Source organism: Mobula hypostoma, chromosome 6 (genome assembly GCF_963921235.1).
Source record: "Mobula hypostoma chromosome 6, sMobHyp1.1, whole genome shotgun sequence".
Taxonomy (NCBI): domain Eukaryota; kingdom Metazoa; phylum Chordata; class Chondrichthyes; order Myliobatiformes; family Myliobatidae; genus Mobula; species Mobula hypostoma.
The window spans coordinates 108,811,016-108,832,636 of NC_086102.1; the positions used below are offsets into that span (position 1 = coordinate 108,811,016).

General features: G+C 46.1%; 1 protein-coding gene across 8 annotated transcripts in view; it reads left to right on the forward strand.

The window, feature by feature from the left end:
• Positions 1-21,621, forward strand: part of spega (striated muscle enriched protein kinase a) — a 376,412-nt gene that overhangs the window by 329,842 nt on the left and 24,949 nt on the right. For 7 of the 8 annotated variants that reach the window (XM_063051419.1, XM_063051422.1, XM_063051421.1 and 4 more), the window contains 6 exons: positions 960-1,103; positions 2,543-2,659; positions 3,421-3,588; positions 7,431-7,553; positions 8,105-8,281; positions 21,009-21,438. In XM_063051419.1, the coding sequence (XP_062907489.1) occupies positions 960-1,103; positions 2,543-2,659; positions 3,421-3,588; positions 7,431-7,553; positions 8,105-8,281; positions 21,009-21,438 (1,159 nt within the window). The remainder of the gene's footprint in view (positions 1-959; positions 1,104-2,542; positions 2,660-3,420; positions 3,589-7,430; positions 7,554-8,104; positions 8,282-21,008; positions 21,439-21,621) is intronic. The other variant, XM_063051426.1, reaches the window with a different exon arrangement.

Sequence of the window (21,621 nt, forward strand, 5' to 3'; positions counted from 1 at the left end):
CACATTTCACTGTATGTTACGAGGTACATATGAATGTGGCAAACTGCTGGTCCCACATGCCCACTGCTCACTTCCCGGCTACTCCAGCTAGACCATAAGACCAAAGGACAGGAGCAGAATTAGACCATTCAGCCCATTTAGTCTGTTCTGCCATTTGATCATGGCTGATTTATTTTCCCTTTCAACCGTATTCTCTTGCCTTCTTCCTGTAACCTTTGGACACCCTTAATAATCAAGAACCTATCAACATTCGCTTCAAATGCACACAGTGACTTGGCCTCACAGCTGTCTGTGGCAATGAATTCCACAGAGTTACCACCCTCTGGCTAAAGAAATTCCTCATCTCTGTTCTAAAGGGACGTTCTTCTATTCTGAGGCAGCGCCCTCTAGTCCTAGGCTCCCACTATACAAAACATCCTTTCGACATTCACTCTGTATCGGCTTTTCTGTATTCGATATGTTTCAATGAGATCCCCCCCTCATTCTCCTAAACTCCAGTGAGTACAGGCCCAGAGTCATCAAACAATCTTCATACTTTAACCCTTTCATTCCTGGAATCATTTTGGTAAACCTCCTCTAGAATGAAAGGAATGTTTGATGGCTCTGGACCAATTGAAAAGGCAGAGCAGACTTGATGACCAAATGGCCTAATTCTGCTCCTGTGTCTCACAATCTCATGCTCTCATGCTCCGAATTTCTGGAAGAAGTGGTTGAGACAGGTACATGAACAACATTTGGACAGGTTCAAGGTTTAGAGGGATATGAGCCAAACAGAACCAGCTTAAATGAGAATGTGGGTCAGCACCGACATGTTGGGCTGAAGGGCCTGTTTCCCTGCCATGTACCTCCATGAACCTACACCATGGGCTGCAGAGAGATGTCTCCCAAGTTCACAAGGTCAAAGGGTGTCATTTACTGTCAGCAAATCTTCACAAGCTTCTCTCTGATCGTTCACACAGCGTCCGTGCACGGAGAACGCAAGTCCCGGTGGGACCGATGGGGATTCTCGCGAATGCGAAGGGATAAAGCAATATCACAGCCCAACATCTCGCTCGCCGTAGCTGCTGAGGATGTCTCGACGGTATATCATAGGAGTGCCTCAGGTATGACCGAAACCTTTATCAAACACTTCCTTCCTTTTTATCTCCATTTTGTGTGGAATTTTTGTTTGATTTTTGACTTAAAGTATCAGGTATTCACCTCCCTCTGATTCCCCTCCTCCTTCACTTTCTTGCATGGTCCACTCTCTATTCCTGTCAGATTTCTTCTTCAGCCCTTTACCTCTTCCACCTATCACCTCCCAGCTTCTTACTTCATCCCCTATTCCCCACCCACCTCCCTTCACCCTCATCTGGTCTCACCTATCACCTGCGACTTGTACTTCTTCCACTCTGCCAACTTGCTTATTCTGGCTCCTTCCCTCTTTCTTTCCAGTCCTGATGAAGGGTCTCAGCCCAAAACATCGACTGTTTATTCCCCTCAGTAGATGCTGCCAAACCTGCTGAGTTCCTCCAGCATTCTGTGTACGTTGCTCAGAATTCCCAGCATCTGCAGAATCTTGTGTTTTTATGATAAAGCATTTAATATTATGTTCCTTGCTCAGACTGCACCCCAGCCCCTGCAATGCCAACTGGTCCTAGAAGGACTCCAGACAGCCACTGGATGCTGCATTGTTTCCATCCAGAGGCACCCAGGCACAAGCGTGTCCTTGGAAGAGGGGCAGCCAGTTGGTTCAATAACCTACTACCTGGCTCTGTGGATAGCCATGCTGGCCAGTCCCAGGAACAGACCAGTGAGGAAGCCCTGACCAATTTATCCCCCCTTCCTGAAGATCGGGAAAGTGGGGACAAAGTCTAATTCATGCTGCCTTCACCCTGGAAACATGTGATGGGACGGTACGGAAAGAAGGACGATAGGAACCTTCACTCTGTGCCTGACCCCGGGAGTGTGTGATGGGACAGTGCAGGGGGAGCTTCACTCTGTGTCTGACCCTGGGAGTGTGTGTAATGGGACAGTGTAGAGGGAGCTTTACTCTGTGTCTGACCCCGGGGGTGTGTGATGGGACAGTGTAGAGGGAGCTTCACTGTGAGTCTGACCCCAGGAGTGTGTGATGGGACAGTGTAGAGGGAGCTTCACTCTGTGTCTGACCCTGGGAGTGTGTGTAATGGGACAGTGTAGAGGGAGCTTCACTCTGTGCCTAACCCTGGGGGTGTGTGTTGGGATAATGTGGAGGGAGCTTCACTCTGTGTCTAACCCTGGGAGTGTGTGATGGGACAGTGTAGAGGGAGTTTCGCTCTATGTCTGGCCCCAGAGGTGCGATGAGACAGTGTAGAGGGAGCTTCACTCTGTGCTCAGTTGATGTTTCTCTCCCTGATTCTCATGTTTCTGGAATGGGAATGTTATTATCCGTTCTGTAATTTTGTGGTGCTGTCTTGCCCATGGCAATGAGGAGGCTAGAGTGTGGATGCTGTCCACCTCTCTGTGTGTCCTGTCACAGTGGTTGGTTAGAGTTACTGAGTGGCTCTCCTGATGATCTTTGCAGATTTCCCACCCGTCTTCCATGTGAAACTGAAGGACCAGATGCTGCTGGAAGGTGACGCCCTCACCCTGTGCAGTTTGCCAGCAGGGAGCCCAACTCCTGTCGTCACCTGGATGAAAGGTCAGTCGGGGTGTGAGTGTCCCTGGTTCAGGGGGCTTCACTGTAACATTCCTACACGTTCCTCTTGCCGTGATGTCACACTCCATTCACTGTGATGTCATAGTGCAGTCATTGTGATTTCACACTCAAATCACCATGATGTCATGCCCATTGTCATCATATCACACCCATTGTCAACGTTATACTGCATCGCAGTCATCATGATGTCACTGTTGTACCCACAGTACGCATGATATCATACCCTTCCTTACTCTGTCATAACTCGATGATATCCTCGACATACCCTCAATCATCATCGTGTCATCCTGAATTACCCTGATGTAACTCCCCAACCTGACGTCATCCTTACACCCTCAGTTACCACAATATCACATCCTGCGTCTCTATCTCTCTCCTATTCTCTATTCCTATCTTCCACTCTAACCTTCCCCACTCTCTCTGGGTCCACGTACTGTATTCCATAATTCCTCTCATTCTTCTTCGGCCCCTCACCCAGCTCCCTCTTTGTCTCACTGTTTCTCTCTGTCTGTCTATCTCTCTCCCTGTATCCATTGGTCCTTCTCCTCCTGACTCCCCAGAGCCCCCAACACTCTCACCTCATTCCCTCTCTCACTTTCAATCTACCCTTCTGAACTCAATATTCCGCCCATTCTCCCACCTCTCTCCTCGCTCCCCAACCTTCCCCCCACCTTCACCTCCACCTCCCGACCCTCTATCCTGCCCTGAGCCTAATGGTCCTTCCGCCTGTATTTCTCCCTCAGACCAGAAGCCCCTGCTGTCCGACGAGCGGGTGAAGGTCGTCTCGAGTGCCGATGGACGGCAGCTGGTGACCATCCTGAAGACCACGAGAACAGATGTTGGGGTCTACGAATGCACGGCCTCCAATGCCTTGGGCACAGCTGCCAGCTCCTGTACCGTATCCCTCGCGCGTAAGTGCATCACAGGAAGAGAGCCCAGCCCACCCCCGAGCTACGGTCAGATGAATCCCAGCGTGTGATCGCTCTCTTTCACTGAGCGACTGAAAGAGGTGGTGGGCGAGGATGCTGAAGGAGATAGGATTGGAGGAGGAGGAGGAGTCAGACCTGAGGGAAAGGACAGAGAGAGGTTCTCTGATAGCTTCATAGTCATAGAGGACTATCGCACAGAAACAAACCCTTTGGCCTGTCTTGCCCATGCCAAACTGTTATTCTGTGTAGTCCCATGAACTCGTGCCCATCCATGTACTTATCCAAACTTCACCTAAATGTTGCATTAAACCCACATCCATCACTTCTGCTAGCAACTCATTCCACACTCTCACCCCTCTGAGAGAGGAACCCCATGAGTACATCACCTTTCACCCTTTGCCCATGGCCTCTAGCTCTAGTCTCGCCTGATCTCAGTGGAAAAAGCCTGCTTGCATTTACCCTATATATACCCCTCATAATTTTGTATACCTCTATCAAATCTCCCATCTTTCTCCTGCAGCTTGGCACCAGTGTCATCGCAGAGGTTGCCAGAGTGAAGTTGAAAACAACATCAAACTGCTTTACTTTAGGGACCCCAGCTCCAGACTTCTTCCACAAGGTTTACTCCCGAAGCCTTTCCCATGGTTGAGTATGGCCGCAAGGTAGCCAATGCTTAAAATCAAAGTTTTCTTTCCCCTAGGTGGGCTGCTGTTCAAGGCTGACAAGCCCCACCTGCCCAAAGCAACTGGTTTTGAGGCACCAGTGGTCCACCTTTGCCCCTTCTCTGGTCAGTAGAAACAGTTCCGCCGGGCCTAGTAGCTAAGCCACACATGAAGCCAACAGTTGGACTTGGTTGTCAGAGGCTGTTAGAGTCGCATACCATTTGGAGCACTTTATAGGTAGTGGGAGCTCATCCCCAGTACCAACTCAGGTATGACAACCTTAGGAACCTGGCCATTTGATTACTCATTTAATTGGTTCAGCATAACACTGTGGGCCAAAGATCCTGTTACTGTGCTGTTGTTTTATGGTGGAAGGGGGGCGTGGAGGGGTGGTTTAGTGAGTGGGAGTGTTGATCAGCCTTACTGCTTGGGGAATGTAACTGTTTTTGAGTCTGGTGGTCTTGTGTGGATGCTGCATAACCTCCTTCCTGATGAGAGTGGGACAAACAGTCCATGAGCAGGGTGGGTGGAGCCCTTCATGGTGTTTCCAGTGTCTTTCTGTATATATGTCCTTGATGGTGGGTAGGCTGGTGCGGTGATGTGTTGGGCGGTTTTAACGATCTGTTGTAGAGCTTTCCTGTCCGCTGCAGTGCAGTTTCCATACCATGCAGAGATGCAGCTTATTATGATACAGCACATCAATAGAAGGATGTGAGTATAGATGTGTACGGTCCACAGTGCTGTTGCTTGCACAGAGAGACATTGGAGAAACCTGTGCACAAAGGTGGTGTGCAATCAACACTGAGTGATCATCTTAGTCACTTTTCTTGTGATCTCAAGGCCTTGTTTGATGTTGTCGATGTGGAATGGTGAAAGTCTGGTTCACTGGTTTATTGGCTGTGGTGGGGGAGCTGCGTGACCTTGATCATAGTGAGGATAAGGCATCAAGCCGTAGTCTCACGCGTTTACAGCCACCCAGGGAAGAGGCTTTGGAGTTAGTATGCTCCACTGGCGTGTTAGGGGCGGTGTGGCGTGGAGTCCAAGCAGGAGTCTGTGCTGCCCAAACCCCCCACCTCCAGTCCTTCGCTTGGCGGATGACAAGCCATATGGTGTTTAACTACAGAGTGCTGCAATATTCATGGACTCACGGTCTTGGACAATTTTTTTTGTGTGACTGTATTTTACTGGTATCTTGTATATGCTTGCTATCTTATATGTGCTATATGTCCTTTCTGCTGCGTGTGACTGTTGGTACTGTGTTTTGCACTTTGGCCTCAGAGTAACATTGTTTTGTTTGGTTGTATTCATGTATGGTTGAATGACAATTAAGCTTGAACATGAACTTGAACTCTCTTCTGCCTCCTCAGAGGCATTTGTGAGTTTTCCTGATTGAATATGATGTGTTCAGGGTCCATGAGAGGTTATGTGAGATGTGGGAGTTTGAAACTACTCACAATTTCCACTGCTGTGCCACTGATGTAAAGAAGGATGTGAGTGGTGCAAGTTCTCCGGACATTGGTAACACTCTCCTTTGTCTTGTTGACATTGAGGAAAAGGTTATTTGCCTGGCACCAGGCCTCGAGCTCTTTCACCACCTCTCTGTAAGCTGTCTTATCGTTGTTAAGATCTTTTTTACGTTTTTCTTGTAGGTACTGTAGGTGACCAGAACTGCACAAAATACTCCAAATTATGCCTCACTGACATATTATACAACTTTCACATAACATCCCAACTCCTGTACCCAATATACTCTGATTTAAGAAGGCAATGTGCTAAAAGCTCTCTTTAGACCCACTCTGACTGTGATGACCTTTTCAAGGAATTATGGATCTGTAAGAATGGTTTTGAGGGATATAAGGAAATGGGACTCTCTCTGGGAGGCATGGGAATTGTTACATGTACGAGCTACAGTGAAAAACTTGCCATGCATACTGTCCACACAGATCAAATCTGTATTTGATAGGGCAGCAAGATAGTGTAATGAGTGTAAACCCACAGAAAGCATCAGGCCCAGATGGGGCACCTGACCAAAATACAAAGCTACTCAACTGGCTGGAGTGTTCACCAATATCTTAAACCTCTTGCTTGGGCAGTTGGAGGTACCCACCTGCTTCAAGCAGATTTCACTCGTACCACTGCCTAAGAAGTTCAGGTTCAGGAGTAGTTACTACCCTCAAGTATCAGAGGAACCAGCCTCAGTGACTGTTGTCCAGCAGCACTTACATCCACTGTGATGACGTGTTTTCAGATGTCAGTGATGAACCATATCAGCTCATCCCTGAGAAACGTCTTGGATCTGCTCCAATTTGCCTACCGGCACAACAGGTCCACAGCAGATGTAATTTCATTGGCTCTTCACTCAATCCCTGGAACATGTGGAAAGCAAAGGTGCATAGATCAGGCTGCTCCTTGTCAACTACAGCTCGGCATTCAGTACCATCATCCCCTCAAGACTAATCAATAAGCTGCAAAGCTTTGGGCAATTGGATCCTGGATTTCCTTACTTGCAGACCCCAGTCAGTTCAGACTGGCAACATCTCTTCCACAATCTCCCACCAGCACAGGTGCACCAGAAGGCTGTGTGTTTAGCCCCCTGCTCTACTCACTTTTCATTTATGACTGTGAGGCTAAGCACAGCTCCAATACTGTATTCAAGTTTGCTGTGGACACCACTGTCATTATCTGAATCAAAAGTGGTGACAAATCAGCATATAGGAAGGAGATTGAAAATCTGGCTGAGTGATGCCACAGCAACAACCTCTTACTCAATGTCAGCAAGACCAAGGAGCTGATTATTGACTTCAGGAGGAGGAAACCAGAAGTCCGTGAGCCAGTCCTCATCAGGGGATCAGGGGAGGAGAGGGTCAGCAACTTTAAATTCCTCAGTCTTATCATTTCAGAGGAACTGTTCTGTGCTCAACATGAAAGTGCAATTATGAAGAAAGCACGGCAGTGCCTCTACTTCCTTAGAAATTTGCGAAGATTCAGCATGACATCTAAAACTTTGACAAACTCCTATATATGTGTGATGGAGAGTACATTGACTGGTTGCGTCTTGGCCTGGTAGTAATGAGAAGAGGACACATATTCATGCTCTGGAGCAGAGCTGAGGGTGCTGCCTGTTGGCCTAATACTAAATCCAATTCTGCTTCTGCTTCCTAGGTCTACCTGGGCAACCAGGACCCCCTGAGATCCCTCAGAAGTACAAGAACACAGCGTTGGTCCTGTGGAAGCCAGCCGACTCACCTGGTCCATGCAGCTACACCCTGGAGCAGAAACTCAAAGGTAGAAGTATTGGAATTGTACCAAGATACAGTGAAAAGCTTGTCTTGCATACTGTTCATACAGATCAATGCATTACTGCAGTGCATTGAAGCAGAACAAGGGAAAATAATAACAGAATGCAGAGTAAAATATTACAGAGATAGAGCAGTGCGGGCATACAGTGAAGTGCAAGGTCGTAACAAGGTAAGTTGTGATGATAATAGTCCATCTTATCGTATCATGGAACCGTTCGATAGTCTTAGAGCGGGAGAGAAGCTGTCCTTGAGCCTGGTGGTTCTTCTATCTGCGGGGAAATGAGAGAATGTCCAGAATAAGTGGGATCTTTGATTATGTTGGCCCTCTTACTGAGGCAGTGAGAAGTGTAGACAGGCTAGATCTGGTGATGAGCTGAGCTGTGTCCACAACTGTCGGCAGTTTCTTGCGGTCACCAGCAGAGCAGCTGCCATACCAAGCCATGATACATTTTGGATAGGATGCTTTCTGTGGTGCATGGCTATAGTTGGTGTGGGTCGACGATTTGTACATTTGTGTAATGGGCTGACCTCTGACAGGGGAGGAGCTGTGGAAAGTGATGGCTACTGGGATCGCCGACTGCTTCTACAATGCCACCGAGCTGACTGAGGGCACATTCAAGTTCCGAGTCACCTGTGTCAACAAAGCCGGGCAGGGACCCCACAGCCGAAGTTCGGAAAACATTGTCATTGAGGACGAGAAGCCGGCTGCGAGAGGTGAGCCGTGTGTGATGGAGAGATTAAGAGATAAGCTTTATTTGTCACATGTACATCGAAACATACAGCAAAATGTTGTTTGTGTCAACAACCAGCACAGTCAGAATGTGGTAGGGCAGCCCACAAGTGTCGCCACACTTCTGATGCCAGCAAAGCACGCACAGCTCACTAGCCCTAACCTGTACATCTTTGGAACGTGGAGGTTAACCGGATCACCCAGAGGAAACCCACACGGTCACGAGGAGAAGGTACAAACTCTATGGGCAGCAGTAGCAATTGAACCCTGAGTACTGGCACTGTAATAGCATTATGCCAACCATTAGTCTACTGTTCCATGACTGGGGTGGTATTGGGAGCTTCTGTCCATTCTGAAGCCAGCTTGTGGGGCCAGGAGTGGACCTCACCTACAGCGTCTCCCCTCTCCACCCCTACACAGTGAATAGCAGGGCCCTGGAGAGAATGGTAGAACAGAGGAATCATAAATAAGACCATAAGGCATAAAAGTAGAATTGGGGCATTTGGACCATCGAGTCTTCTCCACTATTCCGTCAAGGCTGATTTATTATCACTCTCAACCCCATTCTTCTGCCTTCTCCCCCCATAACCTTCAATGCTTTAACTAAGAACCTATCAACCTCTGCTTTAAATATATCCAATGACTTGGTCTCCTAGCTGTCTGTGGCAATTAATTCCACAGATCCACCACCCTCTGGCTAAAGAAATTCCTTCTTATCTCTGTTTTAAAGGGATATCCTTGTATTCTGAGGCTGTGCCCTCTAACCCTGGACTTATGCAATATGGCATGAACGTTGACTTCTCTAACTTCCGCTAATGCCCCACCTCCCCCTCGTACCCCATCCGTTATTTATATACACACATTCTTTCTCTCACTCTCCTTTTTCTCCCTCTGTCCCTCTGACTATACCCCTTGCCCATCCTTTGGGTTTTTCCCCCCCTCCCCCTTTTCCTTCTCCCTGGGCCTCTTGTCCTATGATCCTCTCATACCCCTTTTGCCAATCACCTGTCCAGCTCTTGGCTCCATCCCTCCCCCTCCTGTCTTCTCCTATCATTTTGGATCTCCCCCTCCCCCTCCTACTTTTAAATCTCTTACCAGCTCTTTCTTCAGTTAGTCCTGACGAAGGGTCTCGGCCTGAAACGTCGGCTGTACCTCTTCCTAGAGATGCTGCCTGGCCTGCTGCGTTCATCAGCAACTTTGATGTGTGTTGCTTGAATTTCCAGCATCTGCAGAATTCCTCATGTTTGCGCTTTCAATATTTGAATGGTTTCAATGAAATCCCCCTCATTCTTTTAAACTCTATCAAGAACAGCCCCAGAGCCATCAAACCTCCTCATACATTAACCCTTTCTTTCCTGGGATCATTCTGTTGAACCTCCTTTGGACCCTCTCCAATGCCAGCACATACTTCTTTTAGATATGGGGCCCAAAATTGCTCAATATAGAGATCTGGAGGGTAGGGGGAATGCAGGTAGATAGTTCCCTTCCCTGTAAATGGTGACACAAGTGAACAAGGCATTGCATTCATTGGTCAGGGCACTGAGAAGAAGAGTTGGGATGTCACGTCACAACTTGAGTTGGGGCATTGGGATGTCAGGGGTTCATAATTGGCTCAGTGGTGGGAAGCAGAGGGCAATAGTTGAGGGTAGTTTCTTAGACTGGAGGCCTGTTTCCAGTAGTGTATCACAGGGGACAGTGTTGAGACGTTTGTTGGTCGTAATTTATACAAACAATTTGGATGTGAATGAATGAGGCATGGTTTGTAAGTTTGTGGATGATACTAAAGTAGGTGGTGTTGTAGATAGAATAGAAGGCTGTGGAAAATTTACAGCGGATCTTGATCAGCTGGGTATGCTCAAAGTTCAATATTCATAAATGTTACTATATACATCCCTGAGATACGTTTTCTTGTGGCTGGGGTCTTCCATTAATAGAATCAATGAGACACCCAGTAGGACAGGCAAACAACCAATGTGTAATAGACAACAAGCTGTGCAAATACAAATGTAAAAAAGAAATAGTAATGATAAATTAAAAAACAATAAATATTGAGAGAATGTCATTAAGAGTCCTTGAAAGTGAATCCATCTGTTGTGGGAACAGTTCAGTGATGGGGCAAGTGTCGTTGAGTGAAGTTATCCCGACTGATTCAAGGGCCTGATGGCTGAGGGGTAGTAAAGCTGAACCTGGTGGTGTGGGTCCTGAGGCTCCTGTACCTCTTCCTGACGGCAACAGTGGGAATAGAGCATGGCCGGGATGGTGGAGGATCCTGATGATGGATGCTGTTTTCCTCAGACAGCACTCCTTGTAGATGTGCTCAATGGAGGGGAGGGCTTTACTGGGCAATATCCACTACTTACTGTAGCATTTTCCGTTCCTGGCATTGGTGTTTCAACTAGTCAATATACTCCCCACCACACACCTACAGAAGTTTATCAGAGTTTTAGATGTCACGCCGAATCTTCACAAACTCCTAGGGAAGTAGAGGCTCTGCCGTGCTTTCTTCAGTCATGTGCTGGGCCCAAGACAGATCCTCCGAACTGAGAACACTGAGGAGTTTAAATTTGCTGACCCCTCCACCTTAGATCCCCTGATGACGACTGGCTCTTGGATGAATGATCTCCACCTCCTGAAGTCTATCATCAGCTCTTTGGTCTTGCTGACGTTGAGTGAGAGGTTGTTGTGGCATCACTCAGCCAGATTTTCAATCTATATGCTGATTCATCGCCACTTTGATTCAGCCAACAACAGTGGTGTCATCAGCAAACTGAAGTATGGCATTGGAGCTGTGCATAACCATACAGTCATGAGTGTAGAGTGAGCAGAGCAGGGGGCTCAGCACACAGCCTTGTGGTGCATCTGTGCCGAAGGAGATTGTGGAGGGGATGTTGTTGCCAATTTGAACTGACCAGGGTCTGCAATTGAGGAAATCAAGGTTCCAATGGTAAAAGGAGATATTGAGGCCAAGGTATTGAAGCTTATTGATTAGTTATGAGGGGATCTTGGTATTAAATACCAAGCTGTAGTCAATAAAGAGCATCCAGATCTATGCACCTTTGCCATCCGGGATTGAGTGAACAACCAATGAAATTATTGTGCCAGTACACAAATTGGAGCAGATCCAAGACACTTCACAGGCAGGACTTGCTATGTTTCACCATCAACCTCTCAAAGCACTTCATCACGTTAGATGTTAAGTGCTACTGGATGATCGTCATTGAGGTAGAGTACCACGTTCTTCTTAGGGACTGGTATAATTGAAGCCTGTTTGAAGCAGGTGAGTATCTCAGAATGCAGAAGTGAGAGGTTAAAGATATCAGTGAACACTCCAGCCAGTTAAATAGCACAGGTCATTAGTACTCAGGCAGATGCTTTCCTTGGGTTCACCCTCGTGAAGGATGCTCTCATGTCAGCCTCAGAGACCAAAATCACAGGGTCACTGGGGACTGTGGGAGTTTGTGAAGGTTCCTCCATGTTTTGACAGTCAAAACGAGCATAGAAGGCATTCCGCTCATCTGGAAACAAAGCCCTGTTGTCACCTATGTTGCTTAGTTTCACTTTGTAAGAGTTAATAGCATTCATGCCCTGCCCCAGCTGTTGAACATCTTCCAGTGATTCAAGTTTAGTCTGGAGTTACCACTTCACTTGTAGTATGGCTTTCCAGAGATCATAACTGGACCTCTTATACCTGACTTGGTCGCCAGACCTGAATGCCTCTGATCTGGCCCTCAGCAAATTGCAGATCTCATGGTTCATCCAGGGCTTCTGGTTGAGAAGGACTCCGAATGATTTTTTGGGAACACACTCATCTACACCTGTTTTGATAAAGACCGTGACAGCCATGGGTTATTCATTCAGACCCACAGATGAGTTGTTGAACATGGCCCAGTCCACCAATTCAAAGCTCCCCTGCCTCCTGCGGCTACCTCTTTGTTGAACTGATCTCCGGAGCTGTGCTCTTTAGCCTTTGCCTGTATACAAGTAGGAGAAAGACAGCCAAGTGATCAGATTTACTGAACTATGGTTTGGGCATAGAACGGTAGGCAATTCTTATTGCCGAATAGCAGTAGTTTAGTGTATTGGGACCCCTGGTGGTATACATTATATGCTGATCATAATTGGGCAGAGATTACTTCAAAAAGGCCTGGATGAATTCCCCAATGGTGATTGAAATGTGTCAGGGTGAGCTGTTTCTTGTTTGGTGATAGCTGCATTCAATATCTCGAGTGCCTGATCACCATCAGCTTTTCATGGCAGATAAACTGCAGTCAGGATCACGGAGGAGAACTCTTGATAAGTAAAATGGTCAGCACTTAATCATTAGCTACTCCAGGCTGGAGGATTACGAGTAGACAAAACCACCACATCTGAGCACCCCTAAGAGTTTATCATGAAAAACGGACTCTTGCCTTCTCCAAATCAGCAGTTTAAACATCCTGTGTATCGAGAAGCCTTCGGGTGTTACCAATGCATCCGGCGTGTCTGGAGTGAGTCCAGTCTCTGTGAAACACAGAACACAGTAACACCTCATTTCCCTCCAATATAACAATCTTGCCCTTGAGTCCTCGACTTTGTTCCCAGCAACTGTACATTTGCTAACAAAACTGCTGGTCGAGGGAGCCTCATCACTCTGTGTTTCAGCCTGGCTTGGAGTTCTCCTTTCGTCCTCTCTTACAGCCATGGCAATATACCTTCATCTGGTTAAAGGTGCCATACCTGCATGTTTGAGAGTCACGTCTGCAAATCTTTCACAAGATTATGAAACCACTGGTTCATTAAGACTATTCAAAAGTATATTGCTTAGAGGGAAATTGCATGCTGCAGATTGCAGTGAAAGTAATTCAAAAGAGGCAAATTTAGAAGTTTTCTAAGCAGCCTGCAGCTCATCACCATAGTTCACCAGCACCATCTTGGACTAAGGATTAGTAAATGGCTTTCAATCCAGATACATTTGAGGGATTGCAGTTTGGAAGATCAAACAATTTAAGGATTAGCTTTCTTCTCACATGTGTATTGAAATGTACAGTGGAATGTGACATCCATCAACAGCCGAGGATGGGCTTGGGGAAACCAGTAAGGTTTAAGATCAGTGGTGAGAGATTTAAACAGAGAGAGATAGCTTCTACACAAATACATACACAAAGGGTGGTGTGTATTTGGAATGAGCTGCCAGAAATAGTGGTTGAGGTGGGCACATTAGCAATGTTTAAAAGCCATCTGGATTGTCACATACCTCGTGACGGGTTAAAGAACCAGCAGAAATAAAAAACGCTTTGGAGTCTGGTATTGCTATTAATTAATATTATTTATTAGTACCTACGCAATACAGTAATATAAATTCAGATATATCAAACAGGTTAGCAATGGTTATATATAAGTGTGGAAATATATGAAAACCAAGCTTCTTCAAGCCTAGGGGTAAATAGATGCAGCTATACGGTGATGAATAAAGTTCAGTTCAGTTCGTGGTATAGAATTGAGTAGTGATGGAGAGAGAGAGAGAGGTTTGAGTCTTCAGGTGAGCTGACACCATCGATCTTCCCGTTGTCCTCCAAAATCCTTCAGAAGTCACCGACTGTGACCACAACAAAGGGGACCATTCTTCTGTGGTGGAATTATCAACCCAGGCGAGGGCTGGACACAAGAATAACTCCCCACTGGTCACACCCTTTTACACTGCGAGAACCACTGATCGATCCTCCAAAACCCGCTTTTCTGCGGGCACAACAAAGCTCATTCAGTGTCCAAAGCCATGTGTCTACCAGGCTATCAGCTGACCTTCTATTTATCTCACCATGCTGAACACCAGCTGTCCATCAAGTAGCTCCTCCCTTCTCTCTCTGTAAAATTTTTCTGGTGCACATTAAATTTCTTTGAGAAATAAGCTACTGGGTGTTCAATGTCATCCTCACCTTTCTGTAACAGTACTGCTCCAGCAGCTTTATCACTAGCGTCTGTTGCTATAGAGAATGGCTTGGAAAAATCAGGTGCTTTGAGCACAGGATGGTTTTCAGACGTTCAAATGCCTCCTGGCAAAGCTCACTCCATACAAATTTTTCACACTTCCCTAGGATTTTCGTTAGGGGGAGAGCGATATCTGCAAAGTTCTTACAAAACTTGCGATAATACCCAACCATTCCCAAGAACCTTCTTAAAGCTTTCTTGCCAGTCAGAACAGGAACCTCAGCAATAGCTTGAACCTTGGCCTGTACAGGAGCCAGTTGGCCCTGGCCTACTACATAGTCCAGATATGTAACTGTGGCATGGCCAAACTCACTTTTAGTGAGGTTCACAGTAAGATTGGCCTTGGACAGCCTTTCAAACAGTTTTCCTACAGCCATAATATGCTCTTCCCATATGTCATTCCATACAACCAGATCGTCAATATAAGCCCTGTGTTTTCTAGACCTCTAATCACAGAATTGATTATTCTTTGAAATGTCCCTGGAGCATTTTTCATCCCGAAGGATAAAACATTATTTTCATACAGCCCCGAAGGTGTGACAAACGCTAAGATTTCTCTGGCCCTTTCGGTCAAAGGAACACACCAATATCCTTCTAACAGATCAATTTTTGTGAGGTACTTAGCCTTTCCCACTTTATCAACACAGTAATTGACTCTTGGGATAGGATAAGCATCTGTCTTGGTTATTGCATTGATTTTCCTGTAGTCAGTACAGAATCTTATGCTACCGTCTGGTTTAGGCACAAGAACGCAGGGCAACGTCCAGTCTGAGGTAGGTTGCCTAATGATACCAGTTGCTAGCATGTAGCCAATTTCTTTTTCAACCCCTTTGCTTTTTCTCAAAGTTCATTCTGTAAGGATGCTGTTTGATGGGCTGGGCTGAATTTACAATGACGTCATGCACTGCAGCTGTGCATCATCTTGGAATGTCAGGAAATAAATCTTTATGCTTGTTCATTAGGTCTTTCAATTGTTTTCTCTGTGCAGGCTCCAGATGACAGACTTTATCAGTAAGGTTTTTCAAAATAGTGGAATTCTCAAGTCTTGTTGATACAATATTCAGTTTGTCAAAATGATCTTGCACCTCATTATCAAATTCCTCAGTCCCATTTGTTTTCATAACAATACTTACTGGTACCGTCTCAGGGTCATAATAGGGCTTCAGCATGTTTACATGCACTAATTGGGTAGCCTTCCTTCTGTCAGCAGTTTCAATAACATAATTCAGAGAATCAATTTTCTTAATTATGTGGTATGGTCCATGAGATTGTGCTTGGAGGGGGTTGGTCACAAGGGGGAACAGAACCAGCACTTTATCTCCAACCTTGAACACCTGCTCCCTCGCTCTCTTATCAAACCAATGTTTCATTTTAATTTGGGAGATTTGCAAATTCTTCTTGGCAAGGTCACAAGCCTTGTTAAGTCTTTCGTGGAATTTCAAAACATAATCTAACACACTGACACACACTTCTGGGTTAGACCATTGCTCTCTGAGCAAGGTCAAAGGTCCTTTGGGCCTATGGCCGAAAATGAGCTCAAACAGGCTAAATTCCAGGGTTTCTTGAATGGTGTCTCTCACGGCAAAAAGTAGTAAGTGTATCCCTTCATCCCAGTCCCTATCATTCTCATAACAGTAGGTTTTAATCATGGTCTTTAAAGTGGAATGAAACCACTCCAAAGCTCCTTGAGACTCTGGGTGGTAGGCAGATGACACAATTTGTTTAACCCTCAGCTCAGAAACTATTTGCTGGAATGTTCTTGAAGTAAAGTTACTACCCTGGTCAGATTGAATTTCTTTAGGTAAACCTACCAGTGCAAAAAACTTGCTGAGTGCTTTTATCACAGTCTTGGCCTGGATGTTTCTGAGAGGCACAGCTTCAGGGAACCTAGATGCAGCACACATAATTGTTAACAAGTACTGATGACCAGCTGCAGTCTTTGGTAATGGGCCTACACAATCCACTATGACCCTGGAAAATGCTTCACCAAATGCAGGTATCGGCCGAAGTGGTGCTTTTGGGATGGCCTGGTTAGGTTTTCCCACCACCTGGCACGTATGACACCCTCTGCAGTAATTGACAATATCTTTCCTCAGGTTAGGCCAATAAAATTCCCTCATGATCCTGTGCACTGTCTTCTTTACTTCAAAATGTCCACCTAAAGGCATCTTGTGGGCCAGGTTTAAAATTTCAGCCCTGTAAACTTTTGGAACCACTGCCTGGTGCACAATAGCCCAATCCTCACTTGCAGGCACAGTGGCTGGTCTCCACTTCCTCATTAACACCACATCTTTAAGATAATATCCCCCTGACTCATTCCGAATTTCATCCTCAGAGAGAGCTGTCTCTTTTAAAGCCACAATTTCAGGATCTTTATTTTGTTCCTCTATAAATTCCTTCCTCGACAAGGACAAGTCTTTCTCATCCTCCTTACTCTCCTCAGCCTTACTACCCTCTAAGTCCTGTTGATATAGGGATGGTAGGAAAGTCTGGGATAAATCAATAGCATTAGCAGACTTTCCCGACATGCTTCTGGTTACTGTGCAGGCAGTGTATACGTCAGCATCTATGGGTGGGTCCTCAATAGCAGCAGGCTTACTCGTTAGCTGAACTGCTGGGTAAACAGCTCCACCTGCAAGGTCGTTACCGAGCAAGACATCAACATTGTCTATCGGTAGCTCAGACCGGACCCCTGTTGTGACTGGTCTGGATACCATTTCAAAACTATCTTATGCAAAGGCACGGCCTCAGTCCCCTTTCCAATACCTTTGATAATATTCGCTTCACCAGTCTCCGTCTCAGCACCAAATTCCAAAACACTCTTTAATATTAGTGACTGAAAAGCCCCAGTATCTCTCCAGATTCTCAGTGGAACTGGGGTTGACCCCTTCTTCACAGACACAAATCGATTTGAAATAAATCTCTCGAGTCTCTCTTGAACTCGGTTAGAACCCTCCTTCTTCAGTGGTGTTTTAACCATCTGAACGCAGGCATTTGGGGTTTTCTCCTTCTCTTTTCCTTTTTCCCTTTTCATAGCAAAACAATTGAACACCACGTAGCCAGGCTTCCCACAAAAGTAACACTTGAAACTGGGAAGTTTTCCTTTTAACTGCTTCCCTTCCTCATTACTTTTATCACTAGTCCCCGGTTTAGCCGGTGGATTATCCCTATTACCCTTTTGGTAACTCCTATTCAGAAAAAAACCTAACCTTATGAGTTAAGGCATACTCGTCTGCTAATCTAGCAGACTCTGACAGTGTCGCTGCCTCTTTCCCATCTAAGTACGTCCTTAAACCATCAGGGACGCAACCTTTAAACTGTTCAATCAATTTCAACTCTTCCAGGTTGTCAGTATTCTCACTTGCCCCTTTCAAGGTACACCAGCAATCAAAGTACATCTGCATCTCATGGGCAAACTCTAAATACATGCGGTCCCAAGGCTTCCTCAAATTTCGGAACCTTTGCCTGTATGCCGCTGGAACCAACTCGTAAACTTTAAGTACAGCACCTTTCACTACATCATAATCATTTGCGTCTGCAACAGACAACGCCGAATACGCTCGTTGGGCCTTCCCCTTAGTCACACTTTGTAACAGAACAGCTCACTGATCTCTCGTCCAGTTCCAACTTATGGCCACTTTTTCAAAATGTAGGAAATACCTATCAACTTCTCAAATGGAGGTACTAATTTAATTTCTTGGCTAACATTAAACGGTACAACTGGCTCCCTGTTACGGCTTGGCACTGGAACTCCTTGCCGCACCATCTCCCTCTCAAACTCTCTCTGCATTTCTGCCTCTCTAGCCTCGAGCTGTTTCAGTTGCAACTCATGCTGTCTTTTCTTGTCCTCAGCCTCCAGCCTGACTTGCTCCACCTGAAGCTGAACCTCTGTCTCAGTTAGTTTACCACCAGCAAATAACTCTAACATCTCCTCATTAAACTTTCCCTTAGCTACATAACGCTGGGCTATTACCGTCTGCATCTGAGCTCTCCTCATCTTAGTGGTCACCTTTAGTCTTAACTTTTGAGCGATTGCCAACAGCACGTTCCTCGTAGCATCATCCAACGCCTCAGGGGTTGGTTCTGCCACAAACTTATTAACCTCAAACTCCATTTCTGCTGATATTCCACACAAGCAAATCAAAAGGGATTTTCCCCAATCAATTCAAACAAGCCTCCACACAATTTTTAGAATGGCTCCCACCAGTTTGTTCATATCCCAGACGAGCCCCCAATTTTGTCACGTACCCTTTGACGGGTTAAAGAACCAGCAGAAATAGAAAACACTTTGGAGTCTGGTATTGCTATTAACTAATATTATTTATTAGTAACTACGCAATACAGTAATATAAATTCAGATATATCAAACAGGTTAGCAATGATTATATGTAAGTGTGGAAATATATGTAAACCAAGCTTTTGCAAGCCTAGGGGTAAATAGATACAGCTTTATGGTGATGAGTAAAGTTCAGTTCAGTTCCTGGTATGGAATTGAGTAGTGATGGAGAGAGAGAGAGGTTTGAGTCTTCAGGTGAGCTGACGCTGTTGATCTTCCCGTTGTCCTCCGAGATCCTTCAGAAGTCACCGACTGTGACCACACTGAAAGGGACCGTTCTTCTGTGGTGGAATTATCAACCCAGGCAAGGGTCAGACACACAAATAACTCCCCACCAGTCACACCCTTTCACACTGCGAGAACCACTGATCAATCCGCCTGATCGATCCTCCAAAACCCAATTTTCTGAGGGCACAACAACACTCATTCAGTGTCCAAAACCATGTGTCTACCAGGTTATCAGCTGACCTTCTATTTATCTCACCATGCTGAACACCAGCTGTCCATCAAGTAGCTCCTCCCTTCTCTCTCTGTAAGAACTTAGAAGCTGCCAATGTCCTTGCAGAAGTGTAAACATGCTGCAGAGAAACCATAACATCATCTTCAAACAATCTTCGCCTCTCTCTCTCTTAATAACAAGGTGTCTGTGTTGTACACCTCTCTCTCTCTCTCTCTTTTCAAAAAGCACAGTTCATAGGGGTAATTCAGAATCCTTGGATAGGAGAGGTTTAGTGGACCCTGGGCCAAATGTGGGTAGATGGGACTAGATTGCTGGACAACACATGGATGAGTTGGACTGAAGGGTCTGTTTCCATGCTCTATGAACCTTTGACTCTACAGGTTGTGCAAGAAGCTTGTGAATTGGACTTGGTTTATTATTGTCACATGTACAATAACGTACATGTGACAAAAAGTTGGTCTTGCACACTGTTCATACAGATCAGATCATTACTCAGTTCATCGAGCTGGAATAAAGTGAAACAATAACGGAATGCAGAATGAAGTGTACCAGTTACAGAGAAAGTGCAGTGCAGGTAAACAATAGTGTGCATGATCATAAGACCATAAGACATAGGTTCAGAATCCATTTTAAATATACCCAGTGATTTGACCTCCACAGCCTTTCTGTGGCAATGAATTACACAGATTCACCACCCTCTGGCTAAATAAACTCCTCCTCATCTCTGTTCTAAAGGGACGTCCTTGTATTCTGAGACTGTGCCCTCCGGTCCTAGACTCCCCCACTATAGAAAACATCCTCTCTGTATCCACTCTATCTAAGCCTTTTAATGTTTGGTAGGTTTCAATGTGATTTCCATTCCCCATTCTTCTAAAATCCAGTGAACGCTTCTCATACATTAACCCTTTCATGCCTCAGACCATTCTAGTGAACTTCATCTGGACCCTCTCCATTGCCAGCACAGTCTTTCTTAGATAAGGGGTCCAAAACTGCTCACAATGCTCCGTCCAATGCCTTATAAAGCCTCATTGTGTGTGGAGTTTTGGTTGCCCAGCAGTAGGAAGGATGTCTTTAAGCTGGAGATGGCACAGGTGTGATTCAGGGAGATATCGCCAGGACTGGACTATGAGAAGAGACGTAAAGGTAGAATAGAAATAGAACATAAAACATCACAGCACAGTACAGGCCCTTCAACCCACAATGTTATGCCAACCTTTTAACCTACTAAGATTGATTTAACCCTTCCCTCCTGCATAGCCCTCTATTTTTCTGTCATCCATGTGCCTATCTAAGAGTCTCTTAAATGCCCCTCATGTATCTGCCTCTACCACCGCCTTGGTTTCACATATCCACTGCTCTCTGTGTAAATACCCCTGACATTCCCCCTGTACTTTCATCCAGTCACCTTAAAATTATATCTGCTCATATTAACCACTTCCACCCAGGGGAAAAGTCTCTAGCTGTCCACTCGATCTATGCCTCTTATAATCTCTGTCTTGATAGACACCTCTCACCCCCCTTCACTCCAAAGAGAAAAGCCCTAACCTCGTAAGAGATGATCTCTAATCCAGGCAGCATCCTGGTAAGTCTCCTCTGCACTCTCTCTAAAGCCTCCACATCCTTCCTATAATGAGGCGAGCAAAACTAAGCACAATTAATCTCTTACATTCCTAAACACACTGGGCTGCAGATGATAGAACTTGTAATAATCTGGTTTAGGATCAGGAATGGAGTCACCTCTAGTAAGTCATCTCTGTTGACGGTTTCTCTCTCCACAGATGCTGCTTGACCTGCTGTGTTTTTTCTGCCATTCTCTGTTTTTGTTGCCAGATTGTTGTTGAGGTGTCTTTGGGAGCTTGACATGCAGTTTGGGGACTAGCCTTCATCTGATTGCCGCCTGCCGAGACTTCTGTTGTTTAATTCTCATTCCCCCCACCCCCTTGTCTTTCAGAGCCAGAGCCGGCAGCAACAACAACAGCGGCCCCTACAATCTCTCCAGTGCCCGTGTACTCTGCCAGGGTGAAGCCAGCCGTCCCTGTCGTGATTCCCACCTCCAGCCCCTCAATGGTAGCGACCACTGTACCAGCAAAGATGACAGCCCTCTCCCCTTCTCGATTCCACTCCAACCTCACGAGCACAGTGACGCCCATCCCACCCAAACCAGCAGCCCCCACCCCACCCATCTCACCGGTACCAGCCGCCGTATCGCCACTCCCACTGCCCTCGGTCGCCCCCGCCCCCTCCCCCAGCGTCTCCCCGGTGGGACAGGAGCCCTCGGCATCACCCACCCGGCTCTCCCCCACCTCCAAACCGGCAGACGGCACGGGACTCAGGCACGGGGTCCCGCAGAAACCATATACCTTCATGGAAGAAAAAGCCAGGTAACTGCCAACAGGATTCATCTCACCTGTGTCGTTACAACTTGCATTCAGATCTGTGTACAGTTGTAGAATCAGAACCGGGTGTATCAGCACTTACTCAGATGACATTGAAATGTGTTGTTCTGCAGCAGTTGTACCGTGCAAATAGAACATGCAACATACAACGTAGAACGGTAGAGTGGA